At 42.6% G+C, this 21,170-nt stretch overlaps 1 protein-coding gene and 1 long non-coding RNA gene across 3 annotated transcripts in view; one reads left to right on the top strand and one right to left on the bottom strand.

The window, feature by feature from the left end:
- The window catches only part of MINDY2 (MINDY lysine 48 deubiquitinase 2), a 94,259-nt gene extending 80,920 nt beyond the window's left edge, over nt 1-13,339 (bottom strand). For both annotated transcript variants that reach the window (XM_003267038.4, XM_012507432.2), the window contains exon 1: nt 12,304-13,339. In XM_003267038.4, coding sequence (XP_003267086.2) covers nt 12,304-13,143 — 840 coding nt within the window. In that variant the 5' untranslated portion in view covers nt 13,144-13,339. The remainder of the gene's footprint in view (nt 1-12,303) is intronic.
- Nucleotides 13,340-13,564: 225 nt separating this feature from the next.
- Nucleotides 13,565-16,428, top strand: LOC105739917. The gene is made up of 2 exons (XR_001115899.2): nt 13,565-14,151; nt 15,618-16,428. It is a non-coding gene; the product is annotated as an uncharacterized LOC105739917 (long non-coding RNA).
- Nucleotides 16,429-21,170: the final 4,742 nt, after the last annotated feature.

Below are 21,170 nucleotides of genomic sequence, written 5' to 3'. Positions count from 1 at the left end.
GCACACTGCAGCCTTGACCTCCCCAGCTCAAGCAATCCTCCCACCTGAGCTTCCCAAGTAGCTGAAACTATAGGCATGCACCACCACACTTGGCTAATTTTTGTATTTTTTGTAGAGGTGGGGTTTCACCACGTTGCCCAAGCTGGTCTTGAACTCCTGGCCTCATGCAATCCTCCCACCTCAGCCTCCCAAATTGCTGGGATTACAGGTGTGAGCCACCGCACTTGGCCCTGGAAAATTATTAATATAAGCACAAGAATATTTAAATTAATAAAACAAAATAGCTACTCCAACTCCAAATATTCCACTATAAGGTAAAACCTCAAAAATTTAGCCCAATTATTCTATCGTACAGGCTGGAGTCCAGTGGCTAAATCATGGCTCATTGTAGCCTCAACCTCCCCAGGCTCAGGTAATCCTCCCACCTCCACCTCCCAAGTAGCTGGGACCACAGGTGTGCACCACCATGCTTGGCTAATTTTGTGTATTTTTTGTAGAGATGGGGTTTTGACATGTTGACCAAACTCCTGGACTCAAGCAGGAGCCCAAACTTCTGCTTAAATCTGCCTGCCTCAGCCTCCTAAGTGCTGGGATTATGGGTGTAAGCCACCGTGCCCGGACCATTCTGTAATTCTTAATCATCTAAAGAGTAAAGTAAATTTGGGAATAGACTCAAACAAGACCAAAAACAGTAACAACAAAACCTTCTGTTTAAACTGTAATTGAAATCTTAAACAGGAATGTAAAACATCCTAAGAGTGATATGCCAAGGTTTTGACACCTGTGATTTTGATAATCCAAAGGAAAAGATAAATGCAGGGGACTCAGCAATAACTAAGAAATAAGAAGCAGTTTATATAGGTGATGGCAAGTACAAAAATTACTACTAGCCAAATAATGTGTTTAAATGCTTAACAATTAGAATACCAATATAATAAGTATTCAATAACACACAGTTTCAGTTCCAACACCTCTCCGAAGTTGGGAAGATATTTGAGAAAATATAAAATTGAGTATTTCCCAGTCTCTGCTCTTTAGAAAAGAGAAGTCAGGGGCCAGGCAGAGTCGCTCACTCCACTCCAGCACTTTGGGAGGCCGAGGTGGGCGGATCACCTGAGGTTAGGAGTTCAAGACCAGCCTGGCTAACATGGTGAAATCCCAACTCTACTAAAAATACAAACAATTAGCGAGGCGTGGTGGCAGGCGTCTGTAATCCCAGCTACTCAGGAGGCTGAGGGAGGACAATCACTTGGGCCCGGGAGGCAGAGGCTGCAGTGAGCCAAGACCATGCCACTGCACTCCAGCCTGGGTGACAGAGCAAGACTCTGTCTCAAAAGAAAATAAAAGAAAAAGAAAAAAATTAAATATATTGAACATCTACTAATTGTCATTCAATTTTATGTTACCTGAATCCTCAGCAATCCTATGAAGCAGGCATTATTACCTCCATTCAAAGAATAAACTAAGGCTTTAAAAAGTTAATTTAGCCAAAGTAAGTAGAAGTACTGTGATGGAAAGTGAGATCAGACATCAAAGCAATTACCTTTTCCATTATACCAATACTCACAGACTTTTTTAAGAACAGCAGAACACTTTCTGCTCAATGAAATCTTATATAAAACATCATCTGAAACATATTTTAAATCAATAATTGATAGAACTTTGTGACCAATGAAAAGTGGAGCACAATGGGGAAAGAATAATCAAAGTTGACTCTAAGGCTCAGGAAACTCTAAAAATTAAGATCCATACAATTGATAACAATGGAAATTTGGCAAGTGAAGATAAGTTTGTAGAAGAAAATGATGTCTGCTTTGGAACTGTGACATTTTTAGTTTGACATTCAAACAGGGAGTTGAGTTTGGAACACAGAAGATAACATTTTTATATTGCAGTCTATTTTTGCATTACTTATGTATGGCAAAATGGATGCACTAAATAATAGTAAAAATTTCACTAATTTGAAATATGCAGTGTATATACACGTATGTGTGTATATATGTAGCATTTATATATTCAGCATGAATATATAATATTCATGATTTTTTAGTTGAAATTGTAAAGAAATTACTCTTTAGAAAATATTAGAAGTATTAATGGGAATCAAAGAGAAGCTTTACCCACTTTTTTCAAAATAAGGACTCAAAAACTTAAGGATTCTTTTAACATGCCTTTAATTCTGGCTCCAGCAAATAAAAATTTAAGTATTATAAGCTATTACACATCATGCTTTACATTTTAATTTCTTGTATGTACTATTCATTTACTACTAATAATATAATACTATACTTAAAAATACTCAAATTCAGACTTTTTAGTAAATCTAATTGGCTTTCTACTTGCCATCAGTATTTCTTTCTTTTTTTTTTCTTTTTTGAGATGGAGTCTCGCTCTGTCACCCAGGCTGGAGTGCAGTGGCGCGATCTCAGCTCACAGCAAACTCCGTCTCCTGGGTTCAAGCAATTCTCTGCCTCAGCCTCCCAAGTAGCTGAGATTACAGGCGCCCGCCACCACACATGGCTAATTTTTGCATTTTTAGTAAAGACAGTGTTTCACCATCTTGGCCAGGCTGGTCTTGAACTCCTGACTCTGTGATCCACCTGCCTTGGCCTCCCAAAGTGCTGGGATTACAGGCATGAGCCCCTGCGCTTTGCCACCATCAGTATCTCAAAACAGGAACATTTTATGAGACAACCCACAAGTTAAAAAGGCTTTGAAACTCTGAAACACTTTTATCAGTTTTTATCATAATTTAAACCCTATCCTCAGAGTAAGACCAAGGCCTATTTAAAACTGTCAGAAACTGCAGATATATTCACACATATTAAATTTGCAGGAATGTCTTATTTTATATGCATTTCAAAGTGTTTTAGGGCAACAAAGAATGTTGTTGCAGCGAGATTTACTAATAAAAGATTTACTAGTAGGCTGCGTGCGGTGGCTCATGCCTGTAATCCTAGCACTTTGGGAGGCCAAGGTGGGCTGATCGCCTGAGGTCAGGAGTTCGAGACCAGCCTGGCCAACATGGTAAAACCCTGTCTCTACTATAAATACAAAACAATTAGCTGGGCGTGGGGGCAGGTGTCTGTAATCTCGGGTACTTGGGATGCTGAGGCAGGAGAATAGCTTGAACCCAGGAGGTGGAGGTTGCAATGAGCTAAGACCACACCATTGCACTCCAGCCTGGGCAACAAGAATGAAACACTGTCTGGAAAAAAAAAATTAACTTGTAAAAGAAGGCATCTTCCATTCAGAATTCACTATTTATATTTAAGAAGCTCAGCAAGCTTACTATGCTGAAAAATCTCCCCCCCAATAAAACTTTTACATTAATTGCTTGAAAGACAGATGAGAATAGGGTAAGACAAGAGACCATTTTGAAGGCTACTAAGGTAGTCCAGGTGAGAGATGAAGGCCTGAACTAGGGTAGTAGCAGTAGAAACAGAAGTTACTAATTACTGAAAAATATCCAAGAATATATTTAATAAACTACAATGGGAAAGGCCAGCTTATTCACCGTAGTACCCCAAAGACACTCTGAAACTAGAAGTGTCAGACACTTCAAAAGACATAAGATAAAGTACAGAGAGCTAAAAACCGGAGTTTGTATAAAGACCAACTGGTACCAAGATCCCAGGATTCGATCTAAGGAATCATGAAGTCCATCTCTGCTTCTCTGACTTTATCATTGGCTCTCCCACCCTGTTTTGCCCCAGACCTATTGTCCACCAGACTTATTGCTATCTTGAACTTTATCTTCCCAATCAATCATCCTGAGTGAGAGCTCTGGTTCTAGAGTGGGTGATAGTCTTACCTTGGGCTAGTCATTTAAACTTTATGCACTTGAATTTTCTTTCTTTCTTTTTTGAGATGGAGTTTCGCTCTTGTTGCCCAGGCTGGAGTGCAATGGCACGATCTCGGCTCACCGCAACCTCCCTCCCAGGTTAAAGTGATTCTCCTGCCTCAGCCTCCTGAGTAGCTGGGATTACAGGCATGCGCCACCACGCCCGGCTAATTTTGTATTTTTACTAGAGAAGGGGTTTCTCCATGTTGGTCAGGCTGGTCTCAAACTCCTGACCTCAAGTGATCCGCCTGCCTCGGCCTCCCAAAGTGCTGGGATTACGGTGTGAGCCAACCACACCCAGCCTCAATTTTCTATATATATAAAATAAGAACAAGAGTCTACATAAGGATTTCATGATGTGGTTGAGAAACTTAAAAGAGAAAACACATACAATGCATGTAAAATAATGCACAGTATCTGGACACAAAAATAATTGAGCACTTACTATTATTATTCAAAGCCCTTATGTTTGCTAGTACCACCTAGTGCCCAAATGTCCTTCACCTGGGACTCAACAGACAAGGTTGGATGGGGAGTGAGAAGGTTTTTAACTAAAAGACTACTCATACCAAGGGGAGAAGAAAAAATGAACACATCTATCACTATTAGAGGGCAACTCCTACTGGCAATATTTATACTCTCCTCAGCCCTTGTCTACCTTGTCTTACAAATCCAGAGTTACAACACCAATTCTAATTCTTGGAGGAGACTGGGAATGAAAGCCTCAGAAATGTTACTTAAGTCTTTTGTGTAAACAAAACCCCACAACTGTGTGAAGTTTTAATCTCTTTTTACAGGATCTATATTTAAAAACAAGGTGGGCAGAGGCTAAGATGGAACCTTTGGCTCACCATCTGTTTTTCCCTTTTTATAAGTAATAAACACACTTGGAAAACCTCAAAAGAGCTCTGTGCTACTTCAGGAAGAGAAAATTTGTGTGATTACAATGTTTCTGCAAGTCACAGGAAAAAGCATAACCTAGATGGAAGCTAGAAGAGTCTGTGAAAGGATCTGAGGGAAAAAAGTCATCAAGGAGGGAGGGAGAAATAGAGCAAAAACTCAGCCCTGGCAAGAGGCTAACCTTCATGGTGCCTCACTTTGCAGGTGATAATGAGACAAGAGCATATGTCCATTTGAACTTTGAATTTTCTGTTAACAGCCTTTTGTTCATTTTGCCATTGTGCTGCTTACCTTTTTCTAATTTATAAGGGCTCTTTGTAAATTAAGAAATTAGGGTTGGCCATGGTGACTCACGCCTGTAATCCCAGCACTCTGGGAGGCCGAGGCAGGATTACTTGAGGCCAGGAGTTCAAGGCCAGACTGGACAACATGGCAAGGCACATCTCTACAGAAAAAAAAAAATTGGTTGGGCACAGTGACTCACGCCTGTAATCTTAATACTTTGGGAGGCCGAGGCGGGCAGATCACTTGAGGTCAGGAGTTCAAGACCAGCCTGGCCAACATGGTGAAACCCTATCTCTACTAAAAATACAAAAATTAGCCAGAAACTGCATGAACCCAGGAGGCAGAGGTTGCAGAGAGCTAAGATCGTGCCACTGCACTCCAGCCTGGGCGACTAAATGAGACTCCGTCTCAAAAAAAAAAAAAAAAAATTAGGTGGGCATGGTAGCACACACCTGTGGTCCCAGCTACTCAGAAGGCTGAGGTGGGAGGATTGCTTGAGCTCGGGAGGTGCAGGCTATACGGAGCCATGATTGCGCCACCACACTCCAGCCTGGGTGACAGAATGATAGTCTATCTCAAAAAAAGAAAAAAAAAAAAGGAAATTAGCCCTTAGACATATAATCTGGCAAATAGTTCCTTTAGTTTAGTGTGTTTTGATTTAGTTTATGGTGAGGGTTTTTTTTGGTGTGTGTCTTTTTTTTTTTTTAAGCTTTTTTATATTTTACAGAATCAAATATATTAATCCTTATTTTACAGTTTCTAGGTTTGATGTTTGGAGAAACCAACTTTATATAAAAAAAAATCCTGCTTCAGGACCCTGGCATTCCTCCCATGACTTGGAACAGGAGATAATCTCAGCTTATACTAAGCAAAGAAAAAGACTGGGAAAAGAATTCCCTACCAAAAAGAGTTAAGAAGGAGAGGAGATGTGTTTCCAGCATCTTAAATTAGTGCATTCATTCTTCTACTAAAATGCTATACAATGACTACATATTGCAATACTCTTATCTTCTCTATCACAATGCATAGTATAGGTTACATGTATGTTTTCTGTATGTTGGCCTCAGAACCTATAACACTCTTTCTAAAATAAAAAAAAAAGTATAACCAAGTAGGGATTCCCTCTATTACTAAAGAAATATCGGCCGGGCGCGGTGGCTCACGCATGTAATCCCAGTACTTTGGGAGGCCAAGGCGGGCGGATCACGAGGTCAGGAGATCGAGACCACGGTGAAACCCCGTCTCTACTAAAAATACAAAAAATTAGCCGGGCGTGGGGGCGGGCGCCTGTAGTCCCAGCTACTCCGGAGGCTGAGGCAGGAGAATGGCGTGAACCCGGGAGGCAGAGCTTGCAGTGAGCCAAGATTGCGCCACTGCACTCCAGCCTGGGTGACAGAGCGAGACTCTGTCTCAAAAAAAAAAAAAAAAAAGAAATATCTTCGTAAGCACTAAAATATATATGTTATATACTTTCTGACTTAACTTCATAAACACCTAATTACATGGGTCACAGCCCTCAAATATACCTATAAATTGCATTTATTACAGCTAAAATAAGATTTTTAAAAACTATTAAAAATCAAATATAGTCAAAAAGAAGCAAAATAAAAATGTATTATAAGTCATACATTTTGATAAATTTACCTGGTATAATTTGTAATTTGAGCCCAGGAGTTTGACACTAGCTGGGGCAATATAGTGAGACCCTGTCTCCATAAAAAAACAATAAAAAGGAAAAATACAGAGGTAGATGAAACTATCTCTTGAAAATGAGAGGTAAACAGAATTACAAATTTGAGCTTGAATTAAATGTAATAAATAGATTTCTTTCTTTCTTGATGTTAGAGCATCACAGCTCAACTATTTAATAGATTTTCTTTTTTTACAATTAAAAAAAGTTTTTTTTTTCTTTTATGGAGATGGGGTCTCATTACGTTGACCAGGCTGGTCTCAAACTCCTGGGCTCAACTGATCCTCTGGCCTTGGCCTCCCAAAGTGCTAGGATTACAGGTGTTAGCCACAGTGCTTAGCCAACTATTTAATAGATTATGAATGATCACCTACTCTCTATCAGTTCTGAACCAATACTTTCAACTCAGTCCTTACTCTGTTTGATCATTTTTACTGTCACTTCTCATCCAGAGCCACTACACTTATTCCTTTGCTCAAATCCTCCCAGTTTGTTCAGTCTATTGATTTTCTAATAATTTCAGATGTTCAGCTGTTTTCACTTTCAATTCTCTAATTCTTCCCCCTATACCCCAGGTGTCAGTTCTTGAAAGAAAAGCCCAAGTCTTGATAACTCTAACCGGTCATTCTTCCTGCTCCTATTTCCAGACATAAGCGAACTAGGGAAAGACCAAAAACAAAGCAAAACTGATATGCTAATAGTTTTTAAAGAAAACCTCAATTTATCCATGCTACTAATTGGCAGTCTTTCTGTTTGTGCCTCAAATTCCTAAGCATAATCTCCACTGAGATCCTCCTTTAAAATGTAATATACTTTTCTCACAAAATTCACCCTGTCAAATGCTTTACAATCTTAATTATTAATGAGTTCAATAGTTACTACTTATGAGTTCAATGGTTATTTTGCCAAACTGAAAAATATGAGGCTTCAATTTTCATCTATCTCTCTTTTTTTTTTTTTTTTTTTTTTTTTTTTTTTTTTACAGAGATGGGGGTCTCACTATATTGCCCCAGCTGGTCTCAAACTCCTGGGGTCAAGCGAGCCTCCTGTCTTAGCCTCCCACAATGCTGGGATTACAGGCATAAGCCACCACACACGGCCTACCTCTCTATCTTAACGTGACTTTGTCTCTGTATTTTTCTTGTTCCATTCCTCCCACTACTTCAGAAAATACGGTTGTTGTTCCTTTCCTCTAAAGAGAACTGAGGATTCCATGTTATCCTGACTTTTCAGTGACCTTGTCCCTACACCTGTCATTTTCAGCAGAATCTTCCCTACTCCATTAGCTCTCTGATGCTGCTGCATTTGACAATAGTAATGTACTACATTTTTATTACATTCTCTTTCCCTGAATACTATCATGACATTGCCCTATTTCTAGTTCTCATTCCACATCTCAAATTGTGCCTATGCTGGTTTTTCACTCTCTCACCCTTAATATTCTTCCCCTCCTCCCCCAATTTAATCTTTATTCCTCTGTTTTCTCTCTGTCTCCTGGAGAATTAGGTAGGGGAGGAGAGGGAATGGGGAAACTGAGGCAGGATGCAGAGGATGTTTCTGCTCCATCAGAAACAATTTGTCACTCTCACATATATTGGGATGGAAAAAAAGTTGAGAACTATTGCTCCCTACTCTCTGGAGAATTCATTTAGTCTCAGAACTACCACATTTACTCTATGTAGTAATTCCTCAATTTGATTGTTCTTTATAATTTTATAGCCTCTTGCAGGTGGATCACCTGAGGTCAGGAGTTCGAGACCAGCCAGGCCAACATGGTGAAACCCTGTCTCTACTAAAAATACAAAATTAGCCGGTGTGGTGGCACACGCCTGTAGTCCAGCTAATCGAGAGGCTGAGACAGGAGAATCACTTGAACCCAGGAGGCAGAGGCTGCAGTGAGCCGAGATCCTGCCACTGCACTCCAGCCTGGGCAAGAAAGAGTGAGACTCTGTCTCAGAAAAAAAAAAAATTTAGCCTTTTTCCTGAGACCCAGTCCTTGCTTCTAACAGCATAATGAACATTTACATTTTTATGTCCCAGTACTGGACATTTCCAACCCAACACAACCAAACTTTGGCATCGACTTTCCCATCTAAAATAATTCCCTTCATACCTTCCCTATCTTTGGAAAGATCCAGCCAATCTCTATTACCCAGGTTTGAGAAATGGTGTTACTGCCTTCACTTCTAATAGCCATCACTGGGAGGAGTCATCATTGGGAACACTACATTATCCTCATCAAAGAGAGGGGGCAAAGAACTCTCTAACCAAAGCGCTATCCGCATCAATTCTTCCTGCTACACTCACTACAGTCTTACTTCTAGCCTAATATCAAAGTAAAAGACCACTTTCTTCATGTCATTTCTTTATCTAGCAATTTATAATAGCTCCAATATCAGCTATATATAAAGTCTAAACACCTATAGCAATGGATCCTCCGAAATCTGACAACAACCTTCACATCCCATTTACTATTTTTCTCTACTAAAGCATTTCTCAAACTTTTTGTTCTCAGAGCCCTTTACAGTCTTAAAAATGATTGAGGACCCCCAATAACTTTCATCTATGTGGATATCTATCTATATCTACCTTAATATAAATTAAAATTGAGAAAAATTTAAAACACAAAGTACAGAGGCACACATTGCATTAACTGTCAGAGCGATGTCATTACATCATGTAGCCTGAAAAACTCCACGGACACTTGTGAGAGAATAAGAGTGAAAAAGGCAAATAACATCTTAGCATTATCATAAAAGTAGCTTTGACTTCTAGTACCCCGGCTCACTTTGAGAATACTGCTCTACTTTGCTTCTCTTATCCATCTCTTTATCAATCATCAATGATTACTTATGACTGGTTTTTGTGTGCATCAATAGGCTGGAGAAAAAAAACACTGATAACCACAGATTTACAAAATAATCTCCAAATTCATTAGCAGGCTTGCTCATTCACAGTCTGACAAAACCTATCAATTTTATTTCCTGCTATTACCACCATTTCCTTTACCTCCTATGCTGCACACTTCAACCAAGGTGGTTGAAGGTTCCAAATAGAAGAAACCCTTTTCTGCTTCAGTATCTTTCAATACACTATTCTCTTTGCCCAGAAGGTCTTCTCTCACTCATCCTTTGGATCTAGTTCACAGGTTATCTCTTCTATGAAATCTTCCCTTGATAATCCCCTCCTCAATTACCCTTTTCTCTGCACTTCCATAGCATATTAGAGCTTCTCACATTGCACTGTAATTATTGTTTATATGTCTGTCATCCCACTAGATAGTCAGCTACAAGAAGGCAGATTTGCATCATACTCATCTTTGCATTTCCTTTTTTTTTTTCTTTTTTTTGGACGGGGTTTCACTCTTGTTGCCCAGGCTGGAGTGCAGTGGCGTGATCTCGGCTCACCGCAACCTCCACCTCCCGGGTTCAAGCGATTCTCCTGCCTCAACCTCCCAAGTAGCTGGGATTACAGGTGCCCACAACCATGCCCGTCTAATTTTTTGTATGTTTAGTAGAGACGGGGTTTCACCACGATGGCCAGGGAGGTCTCGAACTCCTGACCTCAGGTGATCCACCCACCTCGGCCTCCCGAAGTGCTGGGAATACAGGAATGAGCCACCGCGCCTGGCCTCATCTTTGCATTTCTAGTACCTCACGCATAGTGGGAACCCAAACATTTGATCATTCACTTGAATCTGTCTGAATTGAATGAGTCAGTTTAATATGCATCTATCCCCAAATACTCCAGACCACAGTACTTGCCCTTTCCTCTGAATTTCTGCAGTACTACATAAGAAAAAAGACTAAAGGAAAATAATAGTTACTCCTTCCTACAAAAAAGATTAGGGACTCTGGCCCATTAGAGCAAGTCTAACTAACTCCCTAGTTGAGGGCCTTTATCAAGTGGCTCTTGTTCACCTTTTCAACCTTATTTTTCATTATTCTCCAACATTAACTTACCACTTCTGTCATGTAATAAACATATAAACACACAATATCCATTCTATTTTCATTCCCTTGGTTTATACTCTTCTCTCCCCTAGGAATTCCATTTCCCTGTTATTCTAAATTCTCTTCCTTAAAAGATCTGTTAAATTGCTCTAATAGTGGTGTCTTTAAAAAAAAAAAAAAAAAAAGATTGGTTCAAGACCTATAAATCCCAGGAAGCTTTCTAGGACTACGCCATACCAAAGGAAAAGGTCCCCTTTTTGAATATCAAATGCATTTCCACAGATTTACCACAATTTACCTACCACTTGTCTCATATAACTTACTATTTCTTGTTCTTAAACAGTTTCCAGTAAGTTAATGATGCCACCTCAAACAGCTTGACAGCCTTTTAAGGGCAGGTACTGCCTTCACTCAAAACATCTCAGTGCCATTATGCACCAAACAATGACAAGGTTTCTAATTTTGTTTCTTTTGTATCAGTCCTTGCTAGCGACAGGAAGATAAAGGCATGTTTGATAAACACTATTCCCTTTACTTGATTTTCTACCTAACTGTTTAGAAGAATCCAGGTTATTTTTTTCTTTTTCTTTTCTTCTAATATAGGGTCTCACTATATTGCCCAGGCTGGTCTCAAACTTGTGGGCTCAAGCGATTGTCTTGTGTCAGCCTCCAGAGTAGCTGAGCTTACAAAGTAGCTGGGATTACAGGCGCACACCACCACACCCAGTTTGTTTGTTTGTTTTTTCTAGGAAACACTGCATCTATAGATATAATTACCAATTTGAAAATAAAATAGGTGCTGTGAGATGCACCTTCTCAGCACCCTAACACTGCAAGCTTCATTTTACAGGTAACTCGCTCTGAGTCCTCAACATACCTATTTTTAACGGTCTTTCCCTTTTTTGCTCCTTCACCTTAGACTTATCTTTTCTTATTTTAGTTCTTTAGAGTTTTAGCTCCCTTAACACATTCGGATGCGTGGTTACTGGTAATAATGCCAAACCATTTAAGGAGAGCCAAAGAAATGAGGCAAGTAAAAATCATGCATAAAATGAAAACAATCTTTGAAAACCAAGAAGTTACGGTAATTGGGTCTCAGACCAATGCTTTTCCTTAAATGGAATTTGTCTAAAGAGCCACATCTTCCCCATCACCATTCTCTTAAGTATCTACACACAAATGGGGCATTAGTTGGAAATCAGACTAAATATAACCATGAAAACTTAGTCCATGATATCACGGATTGATGGTAACTTCTGAAGATTACTTTCTTCAATTCTTCACTTTTTTGCATATGTGATAAGGTCAGTAAGAAAATGTAAGAAATTATAGTTTAAAATAATCATAAGATTTAAGATGCTCTAAGTCCTTCTGGTTTCTAAGTGTATCAACCACAATTGAATGTTGAACTCTTAAACACTACAAGAGAAAACTGAGGTTAGGGGCAATTCTTTTCGATATATGCACAAGAGAATATTCTTTCAACATGGAAGTCTTGGAATGAATTTCATGTAAGAAGGGGACTGATGAATGAGGAAAGAAAGGAAGCCATCACCTGACATGCAACAGCTCCCTCACCCCGTTTTCCTCCACCCCAAAAGCTGTAGGAAGTAGAAAGCTGCAGAATGTACCTTCCAGGCCAGGAGCAAAACATTGAGGATGGCCAGCAAGGGGCAGGGTCCGTTCTCATTCTGGGTGATGATGGGTGTGTTCTCTTCCTTCCACTGGATCCACTTAATGTGATACACAGATTGTCCCGGGAAGCGTTCCTTGGAGGCCGCCAGCACCTGAGCGGTCTCCTCCCCCTCCTCCTCCTTGCACAGAGGAACAGCCCCGGGCAACACCGCCGCGCCCTCCTCCTCCTCAGGGACCCTGTTCTCCGCTCCCTCCTCACTATTGAACTCGCAGCTACTGGGAAAAGAATGCAGGTTAGAGAACGACTCCAGAGAGTCCAGGCTCGGAGATTCCCCGGGAGGGCTCGGGTCGCTGCAACTGCTGCTGAGGCCGCCGGCGCTGCTGGGCTCTTCGGAGCCGGCGGCGGTCAGCTCTGCTTGGCAGATGCCGGCGAGATCCGGGCGGGCTCCCGCGTCTCTGGCGGGACCCAACTCATGACCCACTCCGGCCACGGCTGTCTCCGGGGAGGCGGTCACCTTGTACTGCCCTCTCAGAGGCGCCTCGGCGGCAGTAGGACTCTCCAAACCACTGTCCTTCAAGTCCAAACCCGGGGAGGAGCTGCAGGGTCCGGGAACCTCAGGAGAGCCCGCGGGAGAAGCCGAGTCCGCGAGGCTCCTCCTGGCGGCCGCCGCCCCCAGCCCATTCCCGCCGCTGCTCTCCGCCGCCCATACCCCAGGACCATCACCAGCGGCGAGCCTGGTCTCCTGTAGCCCTTCTTGCGAAGAACCGGTCCCTGACGCTGGCCCGGCCGCCACCCCGTGTTCTAGCGGCTGCAGGCTCTCGGGGCTGCTCTCCATACCGGGCCGCCCGCCCCCAGCTCTATGGAGACCGCGGCCAGTTCTCCGCAGCCAGCGCCTCGGACGCCATGACAGCTGTATTGGCAGCAACAGCGCCCTGGCGCGGCCTCGGTCAGGCACGTCACCGGGGAAGGTACTAAGAACGCGCGCGGGCGCGCGCTACCGCGCTCTCCGTGCGCTCTGAGCTTGCCTCTGCCAGACTGTGCGCTGAGGGGCGAAGGCGAACCACTCAGCAGCCGCCCACGTGGCCCAGCCCTTTCCGTACGCCCGCCCGAGCTCGCGCTCGGAAGGCCGGGCGTGGAGGGCGTGGCTAGGAGGGCGCGGCCGGGGGGCGCGCCCCCGCGGCTCAGCTCCAGTAGGAAAACATCCTCTCACTATGTGGCCGGAAGTTGAACTCCGGGGCAGCCCGCTTGTGTGCGGCTTCTTTAAAAGGAAGGCAGGCGGCGGACAGCTTGGCTGTGACCCTTTAGCACTGGGTCGCGTGTGGCCCACCCTCGGGCTGAGGCATTGTTGGGTGGTTGGAGGTGGTTGTAGTATTTGGAAAAGAACTTGTCCCTGAAGGGCTCAGGAGACTTGTTTTCTCAGTTCCTAATATGGAAAATTAAGGCATTTCTTACGAGATGCAGATTTTAAAGCAGGCATATCTACTCGAGGGGTTTGGATTACTGCACTGCAGAAATTCCAGTCTCTGTCGGTTTTGGCTGAGAAGAGCTGTGCTTCTCACCAGCTACTGGTGAGACATTCGCCCTACAGGAAGAGTCAGTATGATTGTGGACATTGACCAGCGCAGCAAAAGAAAGTGGCTAATTTGCGCCAATAATAATAAATTAGCTTGTATTTGAATTAGCCAAGTCTTTGCGGTTTTGCTAACTTGGCTTTACTTTGCATGGAGTGGGAAGCACCTGCTTCTGAAAAGGTGACTTTTTTCCTAATTAGAATGGACTCCTCTTAAGGCCATGCAGTTTTCAAAGAAGAAAGACAAGCTGGACGTTTTGTTAGTAACAAAATGTATGTGGGTCCTATTCTAACTTGTTCCAGAAAAGGGCTTTTTTCCCCATTTTTTTCTTTCAACATTTTCTAGGCTGTTGGGGATAAAAAAATTAACGAGACAGGTCTTCCTTCGCAGATATATAAATACCTGATACATAATTAGAATGTGATATTTTTGCACCTCTGTTGGTTAGAGAAGGCAGACAAAATTGCAAAGTAGTATTTCATTCATTCCTTTAATACATTTTAGTAGCAAGTAAGTTGCTGGATGCTGTCTGGCACTGGAGATGCCATAGTGGATCACAGAGCTTATATCTTCATGGAGCTTACTGTCTTTTTTTTTTTCTAACTGCTGTTTTTTAATAAATACTTATATTTTGTTTTTTTGAGACGGAGTCTGTCTCTGTCGCCCAGGCTGGAGTGCAGTGGCACGATTTTGGCTCACTGCAACCTCCGCCTCCCGGGTTCAAGCGATTCTCCTGCCTCAGCCTCCCGAGTAGGTGGGACTATAGGCGCCTGCCACCATGCCTGGCTAATTTGTTGTTGTTGTTGTTGTTTTTGAGATGGAGTCTTGCTCTGTCGCCCAGGCTGGCATGCAGTGGTGCGATCTCGGCTCACTGCAAGCTCCGCCTTCCGGGTTCACGCCATTCTCCTGCCTCAGCCTCCTGAGTATCTGGGACTACAGGCGCCCGCCACCACGCCCAGCTAACTTTTTGTATTTTTAGTAGAGATGGGGTTTCCCTGTGTTAGTCAGGATGGTCTTGATCTCCTGACCTCATGATCCGCCTTCCTCAGCCTCCCAAAGTGCTGGGATTACAGGCCTGAGCCACCATGCCCGGCCACACATAATATGTATCACATATAATACATGTATGTTTGATAGTTATATTCTTGTTTACCTGAGAATGCAGAAGACTGTGACCCCCCCCCCCTTTTTTCTTTTTCCTTGAGACGGAGTCTTGCTTTGTCACCCAGGCTATAGTACAGTGGCGCGATCTTGGCTCATTGCAACCTCCACCTTCCGGGTTCAAGTGATTCTCCTCCCTCAGCCTCCCAAGTAGCTGGGACTAGGCACACGCCACCACGCCCAGCTAATTTTTTTTGTATTTTTAGTAGAGACGAGGTTTCACTACCTTGGCCAGGCTGGTCTCTAACTCCTGACCTTGTGATCCGCATTGACATGATGCTATATGTCCAACTGTAGGGTCCAGCCCCACGGGGCTTAGCGGCTGTTCTCCCCTTGTGCGGAGACGAGAGATTGTAATAAATAAAGACGCAAGACAAAGAGATAAAGAGAAAACAGCTAGGCCCGGGGGACCACTACCATAAAGATGGGGAGACCGGTAGTGGCCACGAACCGCTGGGCTCGCTGATATTTACTGCATACAAGACAAGGGGGCAGGGTAAGGAGGGTGAATCTTCTAAGTGATTGACAAGGTGAAGCAAGTCACGTGATTACAGGATAGGGAGCACTTCTCTTTTAGGTAGCTGAAGCGGAGAGAGAAGGCAGCATACGTCAGCGTTTTTTTCTCTGCGCTTACAAGAATGATTAAAGACTTTAAGACTTTCACTATTTCTTCTACTGCTATCTACCACGAACTTCGAAGAGGAACCAGGAGTATGGGAGGAGCATGAAAGTGGACAAGGAGCGTGACTGTTGAAGCACAGCACCACAGGGAGGGGTTTAGGCCCCAGGACTGCGGGCAGGCCTGGATAATATCCAGCCTTCCACAAGAAGCTGGTGGAGCAGAGTGTTCCCTGACTCCTCCAAGGAAAGGAGACTCCCTTTCACCGTCGGCTAAGTAATAGGTGCCTTCCCAGACACTGGCGTTACCGCTTGACCAAGGAGCCCTCAAGCGGCCTTTATGCAGGCGTGACAGAAGGCTCACCTCTTGCCTTCTAGGTCACTTCTCACAATGTCCCTTCACCACCTGACCCTATACCTGCTGGTTATTCCTAGGTTATATTAGTAATGCAACAAAGAGTAATATTAAAAGCTAATGATTAGTAATGTTTATAATAATGATTGATAATTGTCCATGATCAGCTCTATATCTAATTTGTATTATAACTATTCTTATTCTAACTATTTTCTTTATTATACTGAAACAGTTTGTGCCTTTAGTCTCTTACCTCGGCACCTAGGTAATCCTCCGCCTACATCCAACTCTTGGACAACAGGAAAATTAGAAAAGATAATGGAGAGCGTTTTTCAGAATGTTGAATTTAGGAGTTGTGTGTGCTTTTGATCTCCATGTCAATCCATAAACAATAAATCCTGTTCTTAAATTTGAATTTGTTTCCTAAAAAAGAATTGGAGATGTTAATAGATTAAAATATATGCTGCCGGTTTAAGCATTTTACGGTATTTTAGGCCATGAAATATAAGTAAGAATAATACAGATTTCAAGGCCCGGCGCAGTGGCTCACGGCCTGTCATCTCAGCACTTTGGGAAGCTGAGGCGGGCATATTACCTGCAGTTGGGAGTTCAAGACCAGCCTGACCAACATGGAGAAACCTCGTCCCTACTAAAAATACAAAATTAGCCGGGTGTGGTGGCACTTGCCTGTAATCCCAGCTACTTGGTAGGCTGAGGCAGGAGAATCGCTTGAACCTGGGAGGCAGAGGTTGCAGTGAGCCAAGATTGTGCCATTGCGCTTTAGCCTGGGCAGCAAGAGTGTAACTCCATCTCAAAAAAAAAAAAAAAAAAGGAAATTTAGAATTTAGCATGGTACCTCAAATGTAAAAAGGAAATCTATAAAGCTGTGTTATATGAATAAATTAAATGAATGAATCATTTATAGGCCTGTGAGCCATAGGAGAGCCAAAAATCATGGCATACACTTCTCACATAATGGCGCTTCACCATTTTTCAAAACCTTTACTTGGATAAACCTGTACTTGCTGTGGTAGTTTTTATTGGTATGCGTTTCAGATGCTCACGTGGCATCATTTAATATTTTTTTTGTAAAAAACAGAACCAGTTCTTCTTTTCATGCGTTGTCAACAAGCCTAGATAAACAGCTGTGAAAATGTAGGTAGTTATTTAAGTTCATGAAAAGGTACATAGTTATTTTTTAAGGGAGGCAGGGAGTGGCATCTAGGGAGAATACCAGAAGACAAACTGATATTTTATTCTTATTTTGCGTATATGTATCTTTAGGTAAACTCTGAGGTAAGATTGCTTTTTTTTTTTTTTTTTTTGAGACGGAGTCTTGCTCTGTCACCCATGCTGGAGTGCAGTGGCGCAATCTTGGCTCACTGCAAGCTCCACCTCCCGGGTTCACACCATTCTCCTGCCTCAGCCTCCTGAGTAGCTGGGATTACATGCGCCCGCCACCACGCCCGGCTAATTTTTTGTATTTTTAGTAGAGACGGGGTTTCACCATGTTAGCCAAGATGGTCTTGATCTCCTGACTTTGTGATCTGCCCTCCTCGGCCTCCCAAAGTGCTGGGATTACAAGTGTGAGCCATCGCGCCCGGCCTAAGATTGCTATTTTTAAGTTAAATAGTTACTATCCAAATTTTATTTAATTAAATTAATTTATTTATTTAAGATAGGGTCTCACTCTGTCAACCAGGCTCGAGCGCAGTTGCACAATCATGGCTCACTGAAATCTCAACCTCCCAGGTTCAAGTGAGCCTCCTGCCTCAGCTTCCTGAGTAGCTGGGACTACAGGTGTATACCACCATGCCCTGCTAGTTTTTAAAATTTTTGTAGCATATGTTGCCCAGGCTGGTCTTGAATTCCTGAGTTCAAGCAATCCTCCCACCTTGGTCTCCCAAAATGCTGTAATTATAGGCATGAGCCACTGCACCTGGCCGCTATCCAACTTTTAAAAATTATTTTTCAAAGTTTCAGATGTAACAGTCTTAAAAGTTAAACAGTTTATATAAAAACGAAGCAGTTCCCTGTTTTGTCCTTCCAGACCCTTGAGTCCTGTTCTTTATAAACAGCCTCACATTCTCTTTCAACTCATAGCTGTTCCTTTTTTTTGAGACAGGGTCTCACTATGTTGCCCAGACTGGAGTGCTGTGGCTATTCACAGTGGCTGTTGTGGCACACTACAGCCTGTAACTTGGCTCAAGCAATCCTACTGACTCAGCCTCCAGAGTAGCACAAACTACAGGCGCTCACCACCACACCCAGCCTCATAGCTGTTCTTTAGCTCTTTGTACCCTTGTTTCTGAGAAACATGTTTACAGTCTAGTTTCTTCATTTAACAGTTGTAGGCTGAGCGCTGTGGCTCACGCCTGTAATCCCAACACTTTGGGAGGCCAAGGTGTGATGATTGCTTGAGCCCAGGAGTTCAAGTCTATAGTGAGCTATGATGGCACCACTCCACTCCAGCCTGGGTAACAGAGTAAGATCGTCTAAAAAAAAACCCAAAACACTGTATTCCATTCACTGGACAGAAAAAAAATAATTGTATATATTGTTTACTGATTTATTCCCATGGAAGATGAGGATTTAGTTCCTTCATATCATTCTTCCTCCTATTGCTCCAATCTTCCAGTTTTTAAACAATTTTTTATTACATACTCAAAGATTAAAGCATTAGAGCTATGTAAGTATTCACCACTAAGTCAGATATTTTACTGTGATTTTTTTTGTGTTAAACTTTTTGTCTGTCTTGGAATTAACAGTTGCCTCAAAGAAGAAAAAGAACAAACAAAAAACAAAAATAACCCAGTTGCCTCATTATTTTATTTGCTTAATTCTTCACTTCCCACTAACTTAGCCACAGAGCTAGCAGTCTGATCAATCATACCAAGTTATTCCTTAGGACCATTTTTTTTTTTTTTTTTTTTTTTTTGAGACGGAGTCTTGCTCTGTCCCCCAGGCTAGAGTGCAGTGGCGCGATCTCGGCTCACTGCAAGCCCCGCCTCCCGGGTTCATGCCATTCTCCTGCCTCAGCCTCCGGAGTAGCTGGGACTACAGGCTCCCGCCAACACGCCCGGCTAATTTTTTTGTATTTTTAGTAGAGACGGGGTTTCACCGTGTTAGCCAGGATGGTCTCGATCTCCTGACCTCGTGATCCGCCCCCCTCAGCCTCCCAAAGTGCTGGGATTACAGGCTTGAGCCACCGCGCCCGGCTCCTTAGGACCATTTTAATACTGGATACGTCCTTCCTGGAACACTCACTTCTCTTGCTCTGCTCCAGACTTTTCTTTTATAAGCCTGCTACACAGGTGTCATCCTGGGATTTCTCTTGATCACTTTTTGAGAAATTCCTTCTTCTGCGTTGATTCCTTTGTTTCTTGGATCTCCTTTTTCTAAAACGAAGCATATTTTTGCTCTTTTTTTTTTTTTTTTTTTTTTAATAATAGAGATAGGGTCTCCCTCTGTCGCCCAGCCTGGAATGCAGCGACATGATTGTGGTTCACTGAAGCCTCAAACTCCTGGGCTCATGTGGTCCTCCTGCCTCAGCCACCCAAGTAGCTAGTATTACAAGCACATGCCACCATACCTGGCTCAGTGAAAAAAAAAAAATTATTTGTAAACATAGGTTCTATGTTGCTCAGCCTTATCTCAAACTCCTGGCCTCAAGCAATGCTCCTGCCTTGGCCTCCCAAAGTGCTGGGAATATAGATATGAGCTATGACACCCAGCCAAACGTATTCTTTTTTTTTTTTTTTTTTTTTTTTTTTGTGGGTTGGAGTCTCGCTCTGTCACTAGGCTGGAGTGCAGTGGTGCGATCTCGGCTAACTGCAATCTCTGCCTCCCGGGTTCAAGCAATTCTCCTACCTTAGCCTCCCCAGTAGCTGGGACTACAGGCACGTGCCACCATGCCCAGATAATTTTTGTATTTTTAGTAGAAACGGGGTTTCACCATGTTGGCCAGGATGGTCTTGATCTCTTGACCTTGTGATCTGTCTGCCTTGGCCTCCCAAAGTGCTGGGATTGCACCCAGGCTTTTTTTTTTTTTTTTTTTTTTTTTTTTTGAGATGGAATCTAGCTCTGTCTCCCAGGCTAGAGCGCAGTGGTGAGATCTCGGCTCACTGCAACCTCCACCTCCTGGGTTCAAACAATTTTCTGCCTCAGCCTCCCAAGTAACTGGGATTATAAGCGCCTGCCACCATGCCCAGCTAATTTTTGTATTTTTAGTAGAGATGGGGTTTCATCATCTTGGCCAGGCTGGTCTTGGACTCCTGACCTTGTAATCCACCCACCTTTGCCTCCCGAACTGCTGGGATTACAGGCATTAGCCACCGTGCCCAGCCCAGATGTATTCTTAATTAGCTTCCTGAGGAAGAGTGCAAGGGAAGTAAATTTTTGTAGACCTTGTAGGTTTTTAAATTTTATAGTTTGGCTGGGTATAAAATTGAAGGTTGGAAATACTTTTTCTTCATTTTAAAGTAATTATTCAATTGTATTCTAGCTTCCAGGTGATTATAGAGAAGTCTGATATTACTGTGACTCCAGAACCTTTGTATATAACCTCTTCCTTCTCTCTGAAGTTTATTGATCTTCCCTTATTCTTGATGTTCTGACATTTCAGTATTTGATATATCTTTGTGTGGGTCTTGCTCTGTTTACTGGGCTGGCTACTTGTGTGATCACATTCAGTGTAGAAACTTGTGTCCTTCAGTTCTGTGAAATTATCTGGTTTTATTTTATAATTCTTATCTTTTGTCTGATTTTACACTCTTCATCTTTTTCTTCTACTTTACATATTTAATTTCCAATAAATTATTCTAGTTTTTATTTAATGGCATCCTGACCTTTCATCTTTTAGAATATTGATTATAACTTTTAATACATCCTTTATATTTTTCAAAAGATATCTGAACCATACACTTCAGAAAAGTATACTTAGTGAACATATAGTTAGTGATTGTGCTAAGGAGAGAGATATGGGGGATATGAGTGTAAAACATTGGACTTATTCTTTGGGAGTACAAAGTTCTTTGGGGAATTAAGAAGTATGTTCATGGCTGGGCGTGGTGGCTCACGCTTGTAATCCCAGCACTTTGGGAGGCCGAGGGGGGCGGATCACGAGGTCAGGAGATTGAGACCATCCTGGTTAACGTG

Source organism: Nomascus leucogenys, chromosome 6 (genome assembly GCF_006542625.1).
Source record: "Nomascus leucogenys isolate Asia chromosome 6, Asia_NLE_v1, whole genome shotgun sequence".
Taxonomy (NCBI): Eukaryota; Metazoa; Chordata; class Mammalia; order Primates; family Hylobatidae; genus Nomascus; species Nomascus leucogenys.
Note: the sequence above shows the minus strand (reverse complement) of the source record. Positions and strands in the feature narration are given on the sequence as shown.